Consider the following 19,498-nt stretch of genomic DNA (forward strand, 5'->3'; position numbering starts at 1 on the left):
CTTCTCTGGCTTTGCGTGGGGAGTGCTCTCACACATCGGGCTCTCCGGCTCCCGCACTCATCTCTGCCCCAGCCGCTCACCTGGGGCTGCAGCTGTCGTGGAAGCAGTGCTGCTGCCCAGCAGCCCAAACCTCTGTAACGCTCCATCGCAGCCAGTGAACCATCACCCCTCTGCCCAGTGACAGGCCTGTTGAATTCCATCCCGGCTGCTATTATTTATGGCAAAAAACCCCCACAAAACTACAGAATACACAGGCAGCATTAGGGAAAAAGCTGCAGCTGGCAGGTTTTAGACGTGAAGATTTCAGGCTGAACTGCGGATGTTTTCCTCTGAACTCCTCAGCCCATTTTGAACTGCAGGGAACTTCCACTGTTAAAAAAGAACTTCTGTAACTCTCACACTGAAGAGATCACAGTACACATTCCACATAATACTTAAAGTTGGAATCAACAGCCTGAATATTCATGAATAAATATATCAACATCGAACAAATAATTAAAGAAATCGATGTTGAGCTTTTGGAACAGCTTCAGAGGGGATCACAAAGACACCTGGGGGGTTGGAGCATCTCTCCTATGAAGAAAGGTTGAGGGAGATGGGCTTGTTTAGATTGAGAAGGGAAGATACCACAAAAGGTTTGGTGTCTATATAGTTATTGCAATGGCTGGAGCTGATGTTTGCAGAGGTGTTTTTGTAAAGAGTGTACTATGTATGAATTCTGCTATTCAGAAGTCCTCAGAGTATCCAGAAATCCTAAATTCTCAAAAATTTCCTACTCTGTGTTTTTAAATCCCTTGATTAATTTTTTCAGTAAAAAGTAACTATGTCATATGCTAGACAACATTTTCATTCTCTACTATAGGATATAAAGGATATAAAGAACCTGAATATTCAGCGTTGTCCTTGTGTTCCACTTCAATGTTGATGTAAGGGACTGCAGTTCTTCAAGTCTTCCTCTCTGGATTTCACCTACTGATAAGAAATGCGTCAAGTGAGAAAGCAGGCATTATTCTGCTAGCAGATGAACCTGCTACAGAACTTGAGGCATGGAATTCTTCTCAGCCAATTCACATGGCAATAAGTGTGACACACCAAAAGATTAAATGTTACAAACTAGGGCCGGGCACTTTTTTTTCTTTTTCTCAGACTAAGAAGACTGACTCTGTTCTGTTAACAGTTGAGAGCTTTTTTGGAAACATGGAAAATAGGAAGGGTTGATCCAGCTTAGGAGTGACCCTGCCGAGTCAGATTTCTCTCTTACATACTGCACAGAGTATTCTTCTGCAAACACAAAGTATTCTTGGTCTTGCCATAGCATCATACTCCTTCTCAGCACGTGCCATTTGCCAGAACACAAATTACAAGTGGAAAACACTGAATCCCTGGCTATCAATACTTGTATCTCCCAACTACTCACAGAATCAATTCCTAAGCCCACAAAACTTTTGCTGTTAGTACTTCTCTTTTTTCAGTTTGCTGCTCAGCTTCCTTACAACACACAAAGCAGGACAATCCCCCATTTTTACAGCTGATTCATGTAAACAAGTTCCCCTTCCTGGGGACATCAGTTCCTTATTTCGTGTATAACCTTTTCAAAACAGATCAGATGTGGAGTGGTAAATAATAGGAGCATATCTCCAAATTGCTGCAGGAAACATACATGAAAACAATACTTCCTCTTCTTCCTTTCATGTCTTCATGTTAGAATGCACAAGTGGGACAGGTGACATTCTGCTGCTAGCAAAAGTCTGGAAAACAAATATAGCTGCATCTCAAAGATGGGATTTCTCTCTTGTTGAGAGTGGGGGTCCAGTGAACCTTTTGGTTTGGTGTAATCCCTAAGCATACTGCAATAGCCAAGTGAATTTCATTTATAGTGACATAGTGCTTACAGACCCAAGAAGACTAAGATGCTTGTCAAACATGAAAATATTTGACTTTTTTTTTTCCTGGAATGTATTTCCCCCAAAATTTTCACCATTTTTTTAGTAGGTCTTTTTTGTTGGCAACAATGGCCTTCAACATGTCGTACTGCACTTGTAAAATGAAGCTGTATCTACTCTCAAAAGATGAGACTGGCCTAATGCACTACAATTACAACATATTTATCCTACAATGAGTATAAGCACTCATAATTCCTGAACAAATTTTGATTTTGGAGGGCAAGGGCAAGGCGTGAGTATCATCATACACTGAGGTACAGAGGGTAGAGTTAGTGTGTATCCTAGTATCATGCTATCATATTTATAGAAGCACAGGAACCTTCAGTAAATTACAAGCAGCACACATGTACCTCGCTTTTGATTAAAGTGAGATCACAAGTCAAAGACTGTTGACTAAGAACATAAATTGTTTCCCTTCACAGAAAAGAAAGTGAGAATGGCTTTCTCTCTTGTCTGATAACATCCAAGGTGTGAGGATTTAGCTAAAGATAAAACCCAGCAGTACTTTTCAGAGCCTACACTGAACAACCACCCTTTTTGTTGGAATGAAGGAGCCACAGGTGATGAGCCCCCGCAAGCCCTGAGTCACACAGTCAGTCCAAACATGCATGCTGAGATATAGGACCAATTGTTATTTTTATTCTAGTCTAATAAAATATTTTGCCAATTCTCTGTGACTGTTGATGCCAAGACAAACATTTTCAATCTGCTATAGAGTGATTGTGCGTACAAGAGTACACTATTTCAAAGACTGAATGGTTTTGGCCTATTATTATTTCAATTCCTTGGAGATCAGGAACCACAATCTTTCCTAAACTCTTTATTTTTTTTTAAACCACAGGAGACAAACAGGCAAAAAGATTCTCAAATTACTGCTTCTGATACAGCCAGAACCATCCTCCTTCAGATGCATCAGACATCGTTCTAAATTCCCCTACCTCCCGGTCACCGCGATGCCCATGAGGAACACCCTGTTACTGCATTTCCAGAACAAATTCTTTCCTTATATACAAACAAATCAGCCAAGAATTGCGCCGTCTGTGCGTTTTAACGGAGGGGTAGAATTCCGTTCCCCAGCATCATTGTGCGACCAGTAGGCGGTGCTCCTTTCCTCCGTCACATCCTACCTCTGTGGTTCTTTGTCAAAACAAAGACGCAAACCTTGAATAAGCAGGGAAGCTTATCTATATTTTCTGATTCAGCTGGAAAGATCTACCTTAATTTAACAGCCTCACATAAAAACACTGCACGTACAAAACACTGGATGCAAAACACTTTTACTTTCTGTTGCACTGCATCTCATTAAGAACTCTTCACTATGAAAAAGCAATAATCATACATTTCAGTGAAGGGCAGTTTTGATTTCTAGTCACACGTTTGTAACCTGACTCGTAAAGAAACCCACAGAAATTGGTATGCAGGTAGAGGAGAGAGAGTGACCCCTAACGAATATGAAAGCCAGAAGTACCTTGCTGTAGCAATGAGCAGGATAATTCAAACACACATAATTGTTGGCTTCATACAGATCCATCCTGGGTAGAGAACGGTGACAAAGTTTGATGGGAATGCTGAAGATGATAAGCAGATGAATTCACAGTACTGCTGATGGGGAGAAAAAAAAAAAAGATTAATGGGTAAGAGACACAGAAACAATGAGGCTTCATTATTTCAGCTACTTACTGTGGAACTTCTTTGCATGTGTAACTTATCTCTGCTTCCCAATGGAGAACCTAGGAAAAAAAAGATCAAAGAAATGCTCAATGAAAAGAAAGATAAGAGTAGATCATAGGGCAGACTTTAACAGAAGACTTTATGTAATCCTTCTGCAATTTTTTTTTTTGTATGACATGGAAGCACTGCGTGCTACGAGAATTAGGAAAAATCCAGTGAGGTAGAATGGCTCAAAGAAGTTCTACATGCACTATCTAGAGTAAAAAATAACACAGTAAGGGCCTGCTTAAGGTTACTTTTCTTCTCTGTACCGGCAGCTTAAGTCATGCTGGGGTGAAGAGTTTAAAGATGAGCCCAGACATACATTGGAAAGAAGCCCAAAATCACTCTTGACAATCAATCAAATTTTCTTAGAACAAGGAAGGAAATGTTGAAGAGACATCCTGCAAAACAGGAGCAGAGAGAGAAAACAGAAGGTTACTACAATCCCTATTGGAATACTTCATAATTCATACATATTCCCTTGGGTCAAAAGCCCGCCTTTGCACTGTCAGAGTGGAGGAAGGAGGATTCTCTGGAATTCTCAGCTGCATTGCATGCTCAGTTTAATCCACACATGGATTATATGTCACAGCTGAGAAGTCTGCGCTCCAGCTTCCTTCTTGCCGTAATGGCAGCACAGCAGGTGTTGATGTAGAGCAAATCTTTCAGTGTTCAAACTTTAGCTGTAAGAATTCTATCCTAAATGCTTAAGAAAAGACCTTTTCTTGTGATGTGGACTATGTGAGGCTTGGTATGCTTATAGATATTAGAAGTTACAACAAATGGTCATGTGAGCTCTTTGCTAATCAGCGTTGTTCAAATCTTTTTCAATCTTAACTTACCACAGGTCCACCCACCCCTTTGCAAGAAAGAAATCAAGTGATCTAGCAAAGGGAGAACACATTTCTCAAAAGAAATTAAAGATGAGAAACTGAAAGGCACTTACACGTGCTTTTAATAAGGATCTGTAATTGAAAAGCTTATCTAAAATATGCAGATTTGGGCAGACCGTTTGGTCTAGGACACAGGCTACATTTCCCGTAAGAAAATTATTTTGCAGGAAATGTATTTTGCTGCTTGTTTCTGTTCAAGACAAACACTTCCAGGGAAGCTTTTCCCGTAGGTTTCTGTTTTGGAACTGTTGGCTTTGGCTTTGGAAAGAGACAAGAAGCATGAGAAAAATCAAGGGAATACGGAATGAAGAGTAAGTCACATCACTCACCTCTGGACCCAAACAAACTCAAGTCCTTTCTAAGACTAACAAAACACAACACGATCTGAGAAAATGCAAGGGGAAAATTATCCCACCATATGCAGACAGCTGGTCTCCAGTACCCAATTCTGCTAGCAGCATGTGCTAAAGTTGGCTTTACATCAGAACATTGTCCGTATTTGGTTTACCTGGCCATGGCAAACAGTTTTTCTGGCCCTGTTACATTAGTACCAATAGAAATTCAGCTTGCCTATAGAAAGAGATCTTTATCTTAGAAGAAGATATAAAATGCAGATGGTTGAGATAGGGGAACGCTAGTCCTTAAAGACTAACTATGGGTTTACATTCAGAGTTGCTCCAAGAACAATTTGGTTTATCAAAGACAAATGTTTTCCATTCTCTCCACCTCAAATCCTAACTACCTTTTGCAGCATCACCTTGTACTAATACCAACAATACCAGATGTAAAACAATGCCTATGCTTCACAGAACGTACTGCATACTGATACATCATCAGCCCCAGGGCAGCTGGCTTACAGCTAGCAATAATGCATTCTTAGAATGCATTCCTATTACCCTTCAAGATATTTATGAACTCATCACAAAGTTTGTGTGATATGCAACTTCTCGAAGCAGTGAATGGCTTTAGCAATCAAATTTTTATCTGGAATCTTTTGATGGTTTACATGAGTTAACTGTAAGCAGTTATCAGATAGCTGCTCCATCACAATGCTGCTGCGTAATGGCATAAATGAATTATTTGCTTACTGTGAGATGCAGACATATAAACTGCTCTTCCAAATGCTGTTTCATCAAGAATGGATTAATGAACAATTAATTTGTTCTGAGAAGTGAAAGAGTTTGGGGAAGTGCATGACATCACGATATTTATTAAAACAAATAACTCAGATTCTCTTTCTTAAAATTTCTGTCTTCAGAACATCTCACTGAAAATGGATACGTAATGCAACATATTCTGCAAATACAGCAACCAAAAATGGATGAGGAGGACAACTAAGATGGCTTATTTACTGCCAGTGCATTCAGTGGTGATTCAGACTCTTCAGTTCCACAGTAGGCACTGTCCTGAAGAAATAAGTGACAAACCTACTCGAGCAAAGAGTAAAGGGGCAGGACGTGGGGCAGTAATTGTGAAGAGATTTAGCATCAACTGCATTCAGATCCTGGCACAAGAAGCATTGGTTAAGAATAAGCCTTAGGAACACACTGAATGCTGCAGTACAACACAGCACCAGACCAGCAGCAGCTATGTTGATGCAGTGTTTTGGCAGGAGAACTGTGTATATAAATATAGAGTTGTACTGGTATGCACACATTACCTCTGGGACTGATGGCACCCTTGCTACAGTGTGCCATGCAGACATTTTGGCAACGATGAGAATTGCATCCAATTACTATCATCATAAATGAACCTCAAGGTCCAACACTTAAAACAAGGGGTTCAGGCCTTGCTTGCCAAACATATTGGTTTCTCATTTGTAGGAAGAATGATTCATTTTTATGGGTGAAATTATCACAGGAAAATGCACTTCCTCATGGACTCCATCACAAATTTGCCATTCCTATTTATTTTAAAACCATTTGCATATGAAAGAACAGGAGCATTTATGCTCTTATGAAAAGCACAACCAACTGTAGTTAAACATAAATATTTCTATTCAGCTCCAAGTAAGAGATTTGTTCTAAAGCTACATGCAGCAAGCAAACCTCTTATTACTTTAACAGGAGGGTGGAAGACTGCAGGACTAGAAAGATCAGCTTTTACAAGACCACAAGAACTCTGATTGGAACAGAGAGAGACACAGTTAAATCCCCTCCACTGGCTAATGGTGAGGAGAAATCCAGTTCAGGCTAGTTTCTTGATAAATATGCATCTAGGGAGTTTTCTGCAGTCATGCATTACAGAATGCATTTTACTAAATACATTGGAAATACATTGGAAATTAGGTTGTGACACAGTCATCTCAGGCTGAGCATCAAGCCACTAACCACTGATAGTAGAATTATAGCTGAAAAATGCTCTTCATCTGGCTTCTTAGTAAAAATATAAAGCTGTTTTGTTACTGAATCCTTCAGTAAGAAGATACGTGCTGTGCTGCAGTTGGCCTTGATGTGGTAAAAGAATAAACACTGCAAACATTCGCTCTTTTATATGCATTTTCTGCAAGCTCATAAGAATATCAGGTAGTAAAGCTTCCAGGTAAAAGTTTGGGTCAGAAATATGTGCTCTACAACCAAAAGCCAACCATTTTGATCATGCATCATTGGACTTACAGACTGGAGCTGCATCTGCAAACAAAAGAACTGTCAATATTTGTTAGGCTAACTGGCTAACTTCTAAGCAGTGACTGGAAAATGAACAGATGCATCCTGATTTCATGGGATTTCTTGTAGACTACAACCTTCCCTCTTTGTCACACTTTCATTGGGAGCACTAAAAAGTGTAAATTAATGTGGATCCACAGGCCAGCCAGGAACTCCTTCTGGACATCATAAGTCAAAGCTGGTAGCAGCAAAAATCTAGCCTTCCACTGTGAGCCAAGAAAAATCATTAATCTGAAATTAAAAAGGATTCAACATCATTTAATTAACTCAAGTAGAAACCATGTATCCAGCAACATCGCCACAGTATCACAATTAGCAAAAAAATTAAAAGGATAGAACTAGATGGAAAGCAAATCACATACAAATCTAGAAGAACACATTACCACCAGAATCATCTTTTCCTCCTGTCCTTATCAAGGATTTCTAAGCTGAAAAAGAGTTCAGAAAATGGCTACCTCAGCAGTCACAGAGGTGACTGAAGTCCATCCTCAGGGCAGGATAAATCTATCAGCAGACAACTGGGGAAGTGTCCTTGACTCTTTTTCCTCTGCCTACACTTCATTATCTTCCCCTTGTTAGTGGGACGTAAAATGGAGATTAATAAGAACCAACGTCATGAAGAATCACAATTATTTATTTGTAAATAACTAGGTTCACTAGAGGTAGATCAGCTACAACTCAAAAAAGCCATCTGTAATCTAATTTAAGGTAAATAGGAGAGGGAGAGCAGGGAGGTTTTGTAGGATACTGAGTCAGAATTTCTGAGTTTCACCATAGGATTCATAAGCCTCTCAGCTTCACTTTGCTAAGATAAGTCAAGAATTTTTTCTAGGATGTTTTAACATGACAGGTTTAATTTTCTCTGCACACTCTACCTTTGTTTCTGCACTAGTATTCACAATATAGTAAATCAATTGCAGAAATACTGTGCTCTACTCTCTGCTGAAAATTAGCAAAAATTTAAAAACCACCCCAAAAAACTATTCCTTCATTGAATAATGACTGCTTCATTTTTGATGAAGGGACTGGGTGACGGCTGTGCGTGGAAGATGAACTGACATGACCATCCTTTGTTATTCCAAAGGGCCCTTTCTATATGCTGCTCACTTGCCACTGAGGCATGCTAGTGGAGTCAATTCCCTGCATGAGAAAAAGCATTCCTTGCCCTGTACTCTATGGTTTCTGTCTGTTTATTGGCTGAGTAGATGGAAAGGAAGAACTGTGTTCTACTGTTCAGAGGTTTTGAGAAAGACATTCAAAAATCCTCAACCTATTATAATAACATGTTGGAATTCACAGTTAGACAAGAGGTGAACTCCTCTTGTTAGCTGGGAAGTGAACCCAATTAAAGCTACAGTGGGCATCAGTGATACTTGCTTTAGACTGGAAATACCTGGTACAGTGGTCCTGCAGAACATAGCAAGACCAAAGGTCAATTTTCATAAGCTGCTCAGAAATGCTTCCGTTTTCACTCTTAATTTGGCAGCCAAAGGCTTGCTGCTCACAAATTTTGCTTTAAATCCCCTTTAAGCCCTGCTCCAGCTCCAACACCAACGTATGTTGCTCGTCAAAGGAATCTGATGGAAACGGCTGAGTAGCATTTTGACTCTGTGCAAACCTGGAAATCCCTGTCTGCAAAGGTGAAATCTGAGCCACAGAACATTCAGCTTTTGCCTGATTTATGCATGCTAACAGATTTCTGAATTCATTAATCTAAAAAAATCCAGCTTAGAGCAACTGCTCATTACAGAAGTAGTTACATACATTTCCTTTAGCTCTCCTGGCCACGGTTATCAAACACTGCTTAAATCACCTCTTCCAAGAATCTAAAATATTTTCTCTCATTTTACATATTGCCTCATAAGAAACAAGACCATAATAATACTTGCAGTAGATGTATTTTCCACCTCCTCTGATTGTGCCTGCTTATTCCTATTTCTTCAGAAATAATCACTTGTTAACCACAGTCTATCTCGGATGTGATCTGAAGCCTGCCTATACTGGAATCAGAAGGAGCACCTCCTGTGGTTGAGATCAGGCTCTCAAGTTCAGAATTACCACAGCAAGTTAAAAAAAAAAAAGCAATTCAAGCTGGCCTTGCTGCACTAATAACCCAGTATGTAATTTTGTGGGTTTCCCAGCTGAAGGAAAAGACCTTAAGATGCACCAACTTTCTCAGATGCCAATTCTTCTTTCTTTTTATTCTGCTTGTTTTTTCCAGCTGGAAATGGAAAAGTACTGAAAGTGAATCACATGGGACTGAGTCATTTCATCAGAAACGTTTGCTATCAAATTCTGCAGAAAGCCAAAGTTTAGGGAACAACCTGAGGAGCAGCAAAATCCGGCACTGCTGACATTCCTAGGATGTGTGAAATTGCAAGGTGGGATATTTATATTTCCTTATCGTGTCTGGTTTTATCACTGGAAGAAAGATGGTCACTGAAATCACCACAGAACAGAGGGAAACTTTAAAACATGGAAAGCTTCAGTGAATGTCCTGGAATTGAGTTTGTTTCTGAGAATGCACACATTACTTAACCCTCTTGTTTAGGCTGAGCTAATTCAGTCTCTCAGTTTCAAATTTTTCCTACAGAGGGAACTCCCTCTGAATCTACATTTTCATAATTACTATTATTTTATTTTCTTACGTGGAATCTCACTGTGTAAAAAAGCTTCAGGACCATTTCCCAAAAAAACAAAATGAATGCTTTGGTTAAAACCCCTGCATTCTTTGTTTCTCAGGGTCTGCTAGGCCACAGTGACACAGCTGAACAGGTTCCAAAGTAGAAAACAATTTTCTCTCAAGGGAAAGATGTCTGCTGATTTATTTCTTAATTTATTTATTAATTTATTTCTAAGTGTCAGTGAAGTAACCCAGAATACTAATTACTAAAGCCAGATTATTAATGATCAGCATGAGCTTCTGCCAGCACTGTCTCCAGAGTGGTGTGAGGAGCAGCTTATAAGCACTGGGGATCGAAATTGTTTGAGAAGCCAAACCTGGTCCAGCAGGAACTGGGCTTTGAGACTGAGCAGAGAACATTTCCTGCCATGTAAACAGACACTCTGTACCTGCGTCTTCACTGTGCTCTTTCCAAAGGACTTCAGTTTTCCTTAACACCTTCCATCAGCTGCTGTTCTGCCCAGCCCCTTCACACGGCAGCAGCCAGAACCTCTCACTGCTGGCAGGCTGCTAGCTCCACTGATGCATCTGGGAGAAGTTACAGTAAGAGAGGAGGAGGTTGGACTGCTGCCCAGAGCTCTCCAGCAGAATGAAAACATTCTGGCCTACGTTTTTAGGCACACGCAGCCTCAACCCGTAGGTGCACAGAACTGGAAAAGAGGGAGTACATCAGAGTTTGTGCAGCAGGGCTTGTGAGCACACACTCAGCAGCATTGCTACAAGACTCACCACGTGCAAAACAGATAAAGACGCAGATTTAAATAGAAATATATTTCCATCTCAGAAAATCTTAACTGAGAAAGGAACAAAGCAAATGAGTTATCTACTTTGCAGCTTAGCGAAACACAGGAGCCTGATGTGGTCTCCTTCTCCTATAAATTAGGCAGCAAAGTAAAAAGGCAGCAGGAATTTCAGAGTTCAGACTGTAAAAGTCTTTTTACAGACAAGAATGGCAGAAATTCCAGTTAAACAAAGGCACTCTCATCTGCAATGCTGATGTCCTTTTATTTCCACCACCACGAGTCTCTTCTTATTCCTCACCAAGGAGAATCTAGTAGTCACTTTGCATCACAACATCTCTGAAAGACACCTAGAACTGTAAAATGAGACAGAGTAAGAAGCAAAACATGTTTGTGATGTCCTTCACTTCTGTCTCAGGCATGTCTTTCTAAGGACATCAGCCACCCAACTGCCATTAATGCCACCTACATCCGATTCATTTCCAGTCTGTCCCAGCTAACAAGTACAGTATTTCCCACTCTACAAATATATTGGTACCAAAAACTCTATGCTTAGCTTTTTCTATATTATTTCAGAATCACAGAATGGCCAGGGTTAGAAGGGATCTCAAGGATCACAAACCCCAGCCCCCCTGCCACATGCAGGGCCACCAACCTCCCCATTTAATACCAGCCCAGGCTGCCCAGGGCTCCATCCAACCTGGCCTTGAACACCTCCAGGGCATCCACAGCCTCTCTGGGCAGCTGTTCCAGCACCTCACCACTCTCATAGTACAGAACTTCCCCCTGACATCCAACCTCAATCTTCCCTCCCTCAACTTAAAACCATTTCCCCTTGTCCTGCAGTTACCAACCCTTTCAAAGAGTTGACTCCCCTCCTGTTTGAAGGCTCCCTTTAGGTACTGAAAGGCTGCAGTGAAGTCACCTGCAGCCTTCTTTTCTCTAGGCTGAACAAGCCCAGCTCCTCAGCATGTTTTCACAGGGGAGGTGCTCCAGTCCCCAGATCATCTTTGTGGCTCTCCTCTGGATCCTCTCCAACAGCTCCCTGTCTTTGTTGTACTGGGGGCTCAAGACCTGGTTGCAGTACCCCAGATGGGGCCTCACAAGAGCAGAGTAGAGAGGGACAATCACCTCTCTGTCCCTGCTGGCCACCCCTCTTCTGACCGAGCCCAGGATACCAGTTGCTTTCTGAGTCACAAGGGCACACTGCTGGCTCATGTTAAGTTTTTCATCCATCAAGACCCCCAGGTCCTTCTCTGCGGGGCTGCTCTCAAAGGAAAATGTTCCTTTTTCATATTTTTTTCTCATTTCTGCTAAGTGCATACCTGCTCAATTTTTAAAGGCCGTTTCAACATTCAGACATGCTGTACCCACCGTCAGTCCGGAGAATACGGGACGGACGGATGTGAAACCGGGCTGCGCTGCGAGGGCGCCGCCTGGCGGTGATGCGGCACAAGTGCAGCCGCAGTGCGAGCAAACGCACACGGCCAGGGCGGACGCGGCAGGGAGATCCGACGCGGCTGTTACCATTGACAAAGGCCCGCACGCGGTAACCGCCACCATGTCAGGTTACATTAAACGGTATGAGAGAGGGCAAGGAACTGCAGCAGAAGAGCTATTGCTTCCCTCAACACAGACGTGCAATCAGTTCCCCTGAAGTCAATCAAGTTGTTGGAAGTAAATGTGGAAGTAACAGAGATCAGACTGCGACCTGCAGGCTGTCATTGTGAATCCCATCTGACGGCATTCCTTTAAAACAACGTTACATGAAAGCCTGTTACTAAGTGACTTGCTTTTAGATGTTGATTTACTCACTTTCACCAGATCCCTTTTGGCCATAAAACGCTTTGTGTGTGTATCAGCTAGAGATAACACTCACACCACCTGGTTTCACAGGGGCTTTGGATAATTGCTCTTTGTCCATTTTTGAAAGCACAAATGGAAATACCCAGTCACTTCTAAGAGCTTTTTTGCCACGTGAAATGTGTTCTTTCACTTTTAAAGTCCAACTCAAACTTCATTAACTAGAGATAAAGGAATTTAGGACTTCGTACCTTCCGTGTTCTGCAGCATTCCTCCTTACACGTGGATAGGTGTGCTCCATCACAGTATTCTCGCTTGTTTTCCTCATGGTGCCTCTGTTCGCATGGATGGATGCTCAAGTTAAGCATCTGGCTGCAAGACCAAGCATTTCTTCAGCTGTTACTACGTGACACTGAGGTCAGGGAAGACCTAAGAAATACACGGAGTACATTCCAAAGCAACAGAGGTGTTCCTTAAGTGGAGACAGGGAATTAATTAATTGTGGAATGACACACAGCGTCAGGAAAGGAAGAAAGAACTTTGGCTAATGTAAATTTTAAAATATAGAAAAAGAACACTGATGCCAAAGGAAACTGACCTTTGAAATCAATAAAGATCCTTTTAATAACCCAACCCCGAATCTTGCAACCTGTAATTTTATGATATAGATTAGTAGGGACAGAAAAACAACATCTTGCAAAGATTTAAACTTGTCTTGAAAGAAATAGGAAGTTATCAGGCTGATGTTTTGATGAATAGGCAATTTTAACATAATTTCTCAAAGCCCGTATCTTGCCAACTGCTTGAATCAACTAATTACCTAATTTAATCTACTTGAAACAAAGAAGATTGAGGCTTGAATCTCTTCTTACTCAATCAGAACTGAGTATCAGGACTGATTTACATTACCTTTTAACTTGCATACGTAAATCAAAGGAACTTAAGGCTCCACGACCTTTATCTAAGCAGTTACCAGGAGGAGGAAGTAGTAAAATACTATAAACAGCACTGACTAAAAGCATGATCACTCTAGGAAATGTCCAAAATAAATATTATTACAGATATAGAAGCTTCATCTTCATTATGTTTAGATTAAATTGGTCTTTTATATCTCAGATACTCAAAATTTCCACTGAGGCTTTTAACATCCAACCCTTCTGCTCCATAAATGTTTCTTGATGCATACTGTGCATCCGTACTTGCAAATCAGGCTTCAAGCTTACCACCCGTTACAGGTTCCAAGGTGGAGAGCACTGCCTTGCCTACAGAAATGGCAAAATGATGGATTTCTATACTTTATCAATTATTTCAGTGAGCATAACATATTTCAGCCTTGAAAGACCAAAGTTTATAGTTATTGGAATGATGACTAGAACGGAAGTGAATGTGCTTAGCCCACAAATTCTCAAAGCACAACAAAATGCGTCAAAATTTTTAATAGTTATGACTTTGATACAGAAGCCATGTAAGTGACAGAGCCCTTCTATTGACTGTTAGAACAGTAATACATGTGTGATTGTCTTCAGGCCCCAGTACCTAAACAGTACTGGAATTAAAAAAAAGAACAAATATAGCTGATTTCCAGCTGGAGAGGAAAGAGAAATACTGAGCTGCTTTCATGCACTTTATGGGAAAGATTGCATAGCTGGTTTAGATAGAAAATGTCTTTTTATGTCCTCAGTAATAGTGCTGTGCTTCTTTAATTTCTTCATGGATTATAGATGATCGCATTCTTCTATTCAACGTTATCAGACCACAGAATGAGTACAATGCAAGACTCCCTCTGAGAACAAGGACACAGTCTCAAAGTTTCTCTTGGGAAGAAACGAATCACATATGCAGTAATCATATCCAAAATGCAAACATTTCAAGTTTCATAAGGACGTGACAATCCATAAAATATTAGTTGAAGGTAAGCACCAAACCCAGCAACTGCCATTTCAGTGACTGAAGGGCAAACCCGGGATGTGGTTGTCTTCAACACTGGGAATTGGATCTTGACTGCTGTCCTTTCACGTAAGATAATTTCCATGCAAGATCCCCAGCTGTACAACACAGTGATAGAGGCATCTCATTATTTAAGGCCCGTGCTTTTTTTTCTTGGAGAAGTCACCCAAGCTAATCGCTTTTTTCTTTCTTTCTTTCTTTTTTTTTTTTTGCTTGTAAGAGCAGTATTAAATATTCATAAATACAAAAAAATTGTGGAAATACCTTTAGTAACATTCTGATTCTGTCTGTTAAAAAAAAGAAAAAAGAAAAAGAGTAACCACAACCCAGCAATCAGCCATCTTTGCCAGAACGCCAGCAGTGAAGATAAAAACGTGACTGTTCCAAATATCCTGCGGATGAAATGAAGCTTCTCTCTCTTTGCAGACCAGAATCATTTCAGTATTTTTTGAGTTCTAAGAAGCCACAAGGAGAGGACAGAAGCCCCCAAAGCGCCTGAGATTCAGATAGGCTGGACTGAAATCATTCTGACAACACTGGCTCACACACAGTTCTTCAGATTCTTATGTGGAAAGTACTGCAAAGGAAGCAAAAATATTAAGAGATATATAAATACTTATCACTACGTGCAACATTCTCCTCAGAATACATACAGAAAGGTGTTCTGTAAAGATTCGGGATCTCTGCTCTCTTGTTCTCTCTCCTCGTAAGGACATTTGAGAAAGCAAAAAAACCTGAAGTGCATTGCCATCGGCATTGAAGTATTTCAAGATAAAATGCATTCCTAAACCGAGTAAATTTTACTCCCAAAAGCACCATCATCCTCTTTACAGGATATCTAACAATTAGGAAGATCAAGCATGAAAACTGAATTGGTATTAGAATTATAATAAGATGAAGAGTGACAGCATTTAAAGGATTTCTCATTTTGAAAGCAGATCTAATAGTTTCCAGCCCTTGCTTCATCCAAAGTCTTACGAACATTTGGACAGGGAGACATTTTTTAATTTTCAGTCCTAAGTTGTTGATAAAGGTATTAATGGGCTGAAAATAAAACTACACCGTTCCTTTTGAAATGCAGCTCTACCATTTGAACTGCAAAAATATTTTTGTGGACAGTTCTTTACTTAATGTAAGAAATTACCTATGGAAGCTACTCCAAAAGCAAGGAATGCTGATATTCATACAGAGGTTGAGCTCTTGACAATGACCCAAAAGTCAATCCGCAGGCCTGCATCTCAGCTACTCGACTTTAACAGTGAAGAGACTTCATATTTATCCCCAAAATTACTACCATTTTGATGCTCTTGTTGTGATGGGAACATTCTCACTTTTCTTCTGACACACAATAGTACAATATTTACTTGAGGAAACTTCCAGAAAACTGCTACTGATCAAGCCTCTGGTGCAGCCTATCACAGCATTAACAAAGGCCACTTACTATCTAACACAGGAAATCAGAATCTGACAGGGCAAAGTGTTGACTTCACATTCAGTAAGCAGAAGGTTGAACCAAGCAGCTGGTAAATCTGCAGTAGTGATGAGGATACAGGATGGTGATACCACTCGAAAAACAAAACTAAGGTAACTTTTTGGTCTTTCAGCATTATCATACCAGCAGTATCATCTCCACAATTTCACCAAACAGCAGTAATTCAGCTCTTCACAACGTCATTTTACAGACTGTGTCTATGTTTTACTGCAGTTGAGCTGCAAGCATTTCTCAAACGTGCTGTCCTTATTTGCAAAGTATTGTTCTGTGAATTAGATTCTGTAATTAAAAGGACTTGAATTCTGGTTGCAGACTGAGATGGCAAACTTAGGTAAGTCAGAATGCTCCCTTGAATCACGTAAAGTTCAATTAGCCTGTCAGAAAGAAAGAACGCTGGTTAGAATAACCCTCTCTCTGTGTGTAAGAGAGTAACTACGGAAATTCAGAGGTACTGATAATATTTCTTTTATATAAAAGAGTTTATTCTACAACAAGACATACGTACAAGGAGATACTGACAACATCCTCAGAAAAGATCAGATTCAGTGCAGGAAAGACGTAGACAAAAATTTGTGGTGCAGATCTCAGATCTGTAAATGTGCTCAGTTTTTAGAATGAGCTAAAGCTAGAAACTAGGGCTGGAAACCTCAGATCTTTCTGTAATAGAATAAAGAATAAAACAAGAACGACTGCTTATTTTCTGATTCATATGCCAACTGCAGAATATAGACTTATCATTTACACTGCACATTGTCTCCTTCTCCAGGACAGTTAAAATCCACAGTTAGACAAGGCATTTCTGTTAACTACTTGCCAGCACAGCAAGCCTTCTCTCAGGCTCTCAGGAAGATTGACATATGTGAAGAGAAACCTCCATCTTCTGAAATTATTTGATTAGAGGGCTAAGCAGAGCACTGGATTAAATCAAGTGTCAATTGACTTATTTATTGGATATACAGCAAAGCAAAATGTTTCCCAATTGCACTTAGGCTGTTGCACGGCATTTGGGTTCCGAAGCAGATCAAACTAGGCAGATAAAGGTGATGTTTCTCTTGCTAAGTCCAAGACTATTTTTGTATTTCTGGGTATCATTCTGAACTTTGAAAATTAAGCATTTTACTAATAAGAAAACACTGATAAAAGTGATTTCTTGCTACTGTTTTCTCACTAATAATCTCCTGCCAATTTGTCACTAGCTCTGATTTTAGTCTTTAGGAACTAGATCATTTGCACTTTAGAAAAGGTCTTACAGAATGCACAGAATCTAAGACATAGTTGCTGCCCCTTCAGCTTTGGATAGGGCAAGAATCAGGATATCAGCTGTTACAGGAGTAAAGGCCCACATAGTTCAGAATAGCATATTTACAATGACATCTTTTTGTTTCATATGTTGTCTCACTGCTCAGGTTTGTCAGCTCCCAGGTGTTACTAATGCCATATTCTTCTCAAGCTCCATTTCAGATTGTTATAGCATGTTTCACCCTCAGGCCTTCGAATAAGCTTAAACTTCCGTGATGATTTATAAACCAATTTCCTGGGGAAAATGTAACCAGTCTTGTAGAACAGAACACTTCGCTAATGCCAGCTCAGAGTCCAAATGCTTCCATTGCACTACAAGCAGCTTCTAAATGATAACAATTTTGAAACCTACCGAAATCAAATTCTCTGAACTAGCAACTGTCATTCATTTATAACTTACTCAAGCTTCCAGAATAACAGTCAAAAATGCATATATATCTACCTTGGTCAACAATGAGCAGTGTCTTCTTCTAGCTTCTACAAAAAGTCATCAACATCAGCAGCACAAATCAAGCAACAAACAAGAGCATTTTCATTGGCCTGACAACAGCACAAACCTTGCAAAGGTTGTCTGTAAGGGATTAAACCTGAACAGCATCATAAACAGAGGAAGAGGTGACATGAGGAAAAAAAATCAGTCAACCTACAATGGGTGAACTTGAGCTCATATCAAGTACAAGCCTGGATCATGGTGTCAAAATTAATGCCTGCTGCATGTATTAAGTACGTATAACTGTACTGCAGCTCAGAAAAAATAAATTGGTATCTTGAGCTCTGTGAAATAAGTGCTCCAAAAATGGAGTATGCAAAGGAAAACCTTTGAAGATTCCTATCAAAAAGGCAAAGAAGATATTCTTCCTCAGTAATGGGATTTTACATTTGAATAGAACATATTATAAAAATTTCCCATGTTTGCCAAAAGTCAGGCAAGCACGGGACTCATTTAGCAAAATAAAGAAGATGTAAGATGATGTAAAGTTGTATGACATATGTTGTATGACAAATGGTTTTGCAGAGAACACATGTTGAAGCAGTGGCAAAGCCACAGGTTTCTACCTTGCATCCTAAGCTTCATACTCTTACAATGTGAAGAAGTGGCTCTTTGTACGGAATAAGGGTAAAGAATAGAGAATAAAGAATTTCTTCACTGCCAACAGAAACAATCTGAGATCTGGAAGATTACTTAACGTTTTCTGCAGAATCACATAGTAGGCACCAATGTGGTATTCTAGGGTACAGTATTCAGAAATGCTGATTGCCTACAGCTTCAAAACAAAGTCTCTGGATACTATAGTTATCCAACATCTCTCATTGCTCATCAGCAACCAGTTCTTAAAAGCGACCATTGCTTTAATGCAAAGTCTAATTTTCAGAGCTGATGAGCAACTGAAAGTATTAATCAATAAGTACTTCCATTTCCTTGAAATTAAAGTTTGGAAAGTATTCAGCTGGGCACAAAAAATGGAGATATGCAAAAACAGATGAAATCACAGCTGTCTCTGGACAGGATAGGTTGGCAGTTCTCCCATTCATCTGCTAAAGACTTTCAAAAGGGACAATTTCACCAAGATGAAAAAAGGTTTTCATATCTTTTCACATCATAGCTTGCAAACTGCTTCTACAACACAGCAGTAAAATCAGTCATGGCACAGGAAACCTCTGAAACTACAGCTTCTGCTGACTCTTCACATCTGCCTTCTATTCTTCACATCTGATCTGTGCTATCTACCAGCTCTATAGGTACAGCACAGCCTTTTCATTGAATAAATGAAATTCTACCTGATTCCAGCAGCTTCTATACAGAAGACCAATCTGCAGAAAATGTTTGGGGTTTTTTGCTATAAATACGTGCTAACAAAATATTACATATACTCAGTCCAATCTCACCATAATGATGACACATATGTTCCAACAGAGTGCCTGTTGGTAAGTTTGATTAGCCAAGGAGTGCCTGATATATTTCTAATGTATAGAAGACACTCCTATTGACTTTCCAGAATATCATCCTCAGATGCTGATGTTTCCTAGGATCCACAGGGACCTCACACTTTACAGCAGAATCATTGCCTCACAATGTTTTTCCTTAGAAATGTAATTTATTGTAGAAAAAAAACTCTCCTGTATTTTTCAGGACACGTCAAAGTTCTTAATCACCATTAGCATTAAGATTATCAATCCAAATTTTAATCTACTTCAACTCAATTCTAACATTCAGTCTTATTTCCTATGGAAATAAGTCCATTTGACTGTGAGCTTTGGCAGTCCTCTCCAGAAGCATCCATGACATCTGTAATTTTGTTTAAAAATCAATACATAAAT

The 19,498-nt window shown here is 39.9% G+C and overlaps 1 protein-coding gene across 1 annotated transcript in view; it reads right to left on the reverse strand.

Moving 5' to 3' along the window:
- Positions 1-14,943: 14,943 nt before the first annotated feature.
- The window catches only part of ACSBG1 (acyl-CoA synthetase bubblegum family member 1), a gene marked incomplete at both ends in the record, with an annotated part of 75,411 nt that continues 70,856 nt past the window's right edge, over positions 14,944-19,498 (reverse strand). Inside the window, one exon of the mRNA XM_079540799.1 lies at positions 14,944-14,965. Coding sequence (XP_079396925.1) covers positions 14,944-14,965 — 22 coding nt within the window. The remainder of the gene's footprint in view (positions 14,966-19,498) is intronic.

Source organism: Tetrao urogallus, assembly GCF_951394365.1.
Source record: "Tetrao urogallus genome assembly, chromosome: 11".
In the NCBI taxonomy this organism is placed as follows: domain Eukaryota; kingdom Metazoa; phylum Chordata; class Aves; order Galliformes; family Phasianidae; genus Tetrao; species Tetrao urogallus.